This window comes from Sorex fumeus, unplaced genomic scaffold (assembly GCF_029834395.1).
Source record: "Sorex fumeus unplaced genomic scaffold, SorFum_2.1 ptg000030l, whole genome shotgun sequence".
In the NCBI taxonomy this organism is placed as follows: domain Eukaryota; kingdom Metazoa; phylum Chordata; class Mammalia; order Eulipotyphla; family Soricidae; genus Sorex; species Sorex fumeus.
Genome location: NW_026606087.1, coordinates 14014703 through 14018738, shown reverse-complemented (window position 1 = coordinate 14018738; position 4036 = coordinate 14014703). Strand labels below are relative to the sequence as shown.

General features: G+C 44.4%; 1 protein-coding gene across 1 annotated transcript; it reads right to left on the bottom strand.

Annotated features, from left to right (window-relative positions):
* Positions 1 to 1850: 1850 nt before the first annotated feature.
* Positions 1851 to 3413, bottom strand: LOC130025436 (ubiquilin-3-like). Its single transcript, XM_056116383.1, has one exon. The coding sequence runs from the start codon at positions 3411 to 3413 to the stop codon at positions 1851 to 1853; it is 1563 nt and encodes a 520-aa protein (XP_055972358.1).
* Between the last annotated feature and the right edge of the window lie 623 nt (positions 3414 to 4036).

The following is a 4036-nucleotide window of genomic DNA, read 5'->3' as shown; positions in this document are numbered from 1 at the left end:
GGAAAACAGTATGGACGATTCTCAAAAAATTAGAAATTGAGCTCCCATTTGACCCAGCGACACCACTCCTGGGAATATATCCCAGAGAGGCAAAAATGTATAGTCGAAGTGACATCTGCACTTGTTTGTTCATTGCAGCACTCTTTACAATAGCCAGAAACTGGAAGAAACCTGAATGTCCAAGAACAGATGACTGGTTAAAGAAACTTTGGTACATCTACACAATGGAGTACTATGTAGCTCTTAGAAAAGATGAAGTCATGAAATTTACATACAAGTGGTACTACTTGCAAAGTATCATGCTAAGCGAAATGAGTCAGAAAGAGAGGGATAGACATAGAAAGATTGCATTCATCTGGGGGATATAAAGTAACAAAGTATGAGATTAATACCCAAGAATAGCTGAGATCAGCACCAGGAGGATTACTCCATAACTTAGAGGCCAGCCGGGTATCCTAGAGGAAAGGGCAGTTCAGATAGAGAGGGGAGTACCAAATAAAGGGTGTTTGGAGGATACTCCCAGGAGGGGAGATGCATGTCGAAAGTAGACTATGGACTGAACATGTTTGCCACTCAATGCCTCTTTTGCAGACCACAACACCCAAAAGGAGAGAGAGAACACAGGGGATTGCCCTGCCACAGAGACAGGGGGGATGGGGGGATGGGGGTGGGAGGGATATTATCCATGGTGGTGGAAAATGGGCACTGGTGGAGGGATGGGTATCTGATCATTGTATAATTGAAACCAAAGCACAAAAAATTGTAAATTTACAACTGTAAAAAAAAATAAAATAAAATAAAGGGAAAAAAAAGAAATTGCATTAAAAAAAAAAGCAGGAGAAGTAGAGATAAGATACTTATAAATGAGCTAAAAGTGAAGCAGAGAGTAGTAAGTTTGAGAAATAACACTTTCAAGGAACTGATAGACAAAAGGAGAGATAAAGTTTAGTACAGAAATAAGAATATAGTAAGTATTTGCAAGATGATGGAAAGAAACCTTCATAGAGAGGTTGGGGCTTTGGGAGTAGAGGATGTCAATCTGATAAGAAAGTAGGATCCATACATAAGCAAAGAGAAAAGAATCATAGCTGAGTGCTAAAGTTACACTTCTGCAACATCTAGTAATTGAATTTAAAGACAGAGAAACTTGGTAAAAGGGCAGACAGTTTCCAGAGCCAGGCATAAAATTGAGAGTTCCCTTGGGCAAAGACGCAGTCATGATTCCTTGAAAGTCCTTCAGTGGTGATGGTAATGTTGATGGGGAATAGAACAGCCAATCAATCAGAAGTAAAAATGCTAAAAACACTCAGGATTTACCCAACATATATACACTCACTGTATCACTATCCTCCCGTTGTTCATAGATTTGCTCAAGCGGGCCCAGTAAAGTCTCATTTTGAGACTTGTTGTTTACTGTGTTTGGCATATTGAATACATCACAGGTAACTTGCCAAGCTTTGCCGTGCGGGTGAGAATCATATATACAAAGCTAGAATATATTATTGAGATTAGGAGTTTGATATCAGAGATTGAGGTCCAGACCTGAAAACATAAAACATATGTGTTAACATACATCAGTCTACATTATTTAACCTCAAACAGTATTCTCTTAGCTGCCCACCTTTTGCTACCCTGCCACACAAAATAAAATTATGCATAAATTCCAAGCAATCCTTTATTTTTAATGTAGAACAAGCTTGGATAACAAGGGAAAGAGTTTTTTTTTCTTAGTGTATGCATGATCTAAGTAGGAGGAATTCCCAAAATAAGCTACTTCCCCTCCCCTTCCCTTTCCCTTTCTTTTCTTCTTTGTCCATAGGTGCTGCATTGTGGACAGTAGTGGGAGAAAGCTAGGGTTCTTGTATCCCCAGAAGCTTCTCTATGGCAGCATGAATATCTCCATTTGTGGCAGTCAGGGCCTGTAAATTGGCGTCATGATTAACAAAACCCATGGCCTTCAGATGTTCCAATTCTTGCTGGTAGCGACCTTCTGTGAGGGGTAATGAGCATAGTGAGAATGGGGTAGGCTGGGCACAGGCATTGGCCAGTGCATGGAGAAGCTGAAGAACAGCCATGGTTGGTTGCACAGGGTCTGCTTTATGATCCTGTCCTGTGCCCCTAGTTTCAGGAACTCCTCTAGCTCCATGTGGTCTACCTGTGCCCCATAAGCAAGGTCCTAGCCCAGGCACTTCCTTGGACAGCGTTTGCAGGCCCTTTTCTATCTGTATTAATGCCTGCAGTGCTCTGGGGTTGGTGAGGATCGGAAGAAGTGGTATGTGATGTCTCAGGGGGCTGCCTGTTGTTAGCTGGTGTAGCAAAGCTGGATTCTGTTGCAGAACATGCAAGGCTCGACGCAAGTCCAATGGTGATGGTCTCAGATGATTGGTTAGATTTGCTTTCTCCATGGGCTGCTGGCTTTCCTGGGAGGCAGGGTCCTGACCTGAGAAGTCCAGCATGACATTTCTGCTCCCTGAATTGGTTTGGTTTGAGGCCGTGCCTGTGACTCTGGCCTGGGCAGCAATTCCTGCCCTGATCTCTTGGACCAGTGACTTCACAGGCCCAAAGGTAGTGGGGATGTTGGCAGGGGTGTCAGTACTGCTAAGAGCATTGGCTTCATCTCTGCAGTGTTCTGAACCTGAGCTGTGGCCTTTGCTGGAAACCAGCTGGGCCAGAGTGTAGAGCATGAGCTGCTGCAAATTAGAGCAGACCTGAGGAGTCACATTGTCACCACCTGGCGCAGCCATCAGGGTCTCGGGCCCCGGCTTGGCTGCCTGCAGCAACTCCTGCTGTTGGGCTGGGCTCTGTAAGGTTTCTGGAGTCTTAAGGGTTGGCTCAGGTTTCTGTAATGCTCTTGAGGATTCAGGAACATGGCTAGTATTAGCTGGCTTCTCACTTGCCACACTACTTTGAACCAGAGGGTCTTCCAAGAACTGAAGCACAGACTCAGGTGCAGTCATCAGGAGTTGACCTAGCTGAGCTAGAAAGTCAGCCAAATCAGGCGAGTTTCTCACCAGACGGCCCAATCGGGCCAGTACGCTGACACTCTCTGAGGTGGATGATTCAGTGCGTTGGGTGCAGGGGCACATGGGACCTGGTTGACTCCCAGCACTCGGCTGAGTTCCCTTCAGGCGGGTTCTTACCACCAAATGGACTGTTGCACCATCAAGAACGCCACGCTGACTCAGAATATCTTGATCTCGAAGGATCTTTCCAGTGAAGATAAGCACCAGTCGATCCATGTCACAGTGAAGACGTTTGGAGATCTGCTTCTTAAAGTGGCGGACACTGCTATTTTCTGCCAGCATAAATTCTTGGCAGTCCTGTGGAGTCTTGACAGACACTCTGATGATGTGTGAAAGCTCCCTACCAGACACCAGTCTACTGTCCCCTGCTTCTTCCCTAGCCTGTGCCATATTTCCTGAAAAGCAGAGTGCAGGGTCACCTGGGGACCTATAGGAGCTCAGGTGAAGCACTGAGCACACCTGGGCACAGGGACGAATAGGTGTCTAGCTCTGTCCTCTTACCACGCCCTGAGGATGCCACCACCCAGAATGACCCTGCAGCCACCTGACTCCCATGAAGGTGGCAGCTTCCCTTCTCCAGAGCCATATCCCTTAGGGGATATGATGTCAGTGATGAGGTCATAGTTAGAGGTAGCCTGAGTGGGGGAAGGGCACTGACTATCCCTACCTCTTTATTATTTGATTTAAATAAATTCAATGTTATTTTGAATAAAATGGACTTTTAAAAAAATTAAATGCTTCTCTCTAAAAATCTGTTTTGTACCAGTCAATGTCATTATTGAAAACAAAAGACTTGAGTTTGATAAATAACTGAAATGGTTTGATAGCTGAGAATAAAAGGCACTGGTCAAAACACTAGCTTGGAAATTAATAATTCTAGTTACTTATTCTCTACTAAATTGCTTTAAAGCAATTGTGACTCCCTCAGTATCTCATGTTTCTATATGAACACAATTAAAATGTGAATAGTCAATCAATTTGATCTGAGTCTTAGAGGCATCTTGTGTCTTTAA

What these genes read in the sequence shown, in the direction of transcription:
- LOC130025436 (XM_056116383.1), bottom strand. Translation starts at nt 3,413, where the DNA reads ATGGCACAGGCTAGGGAAGAAGCAGGGGACAGTAGACTGGTGTCTGGT.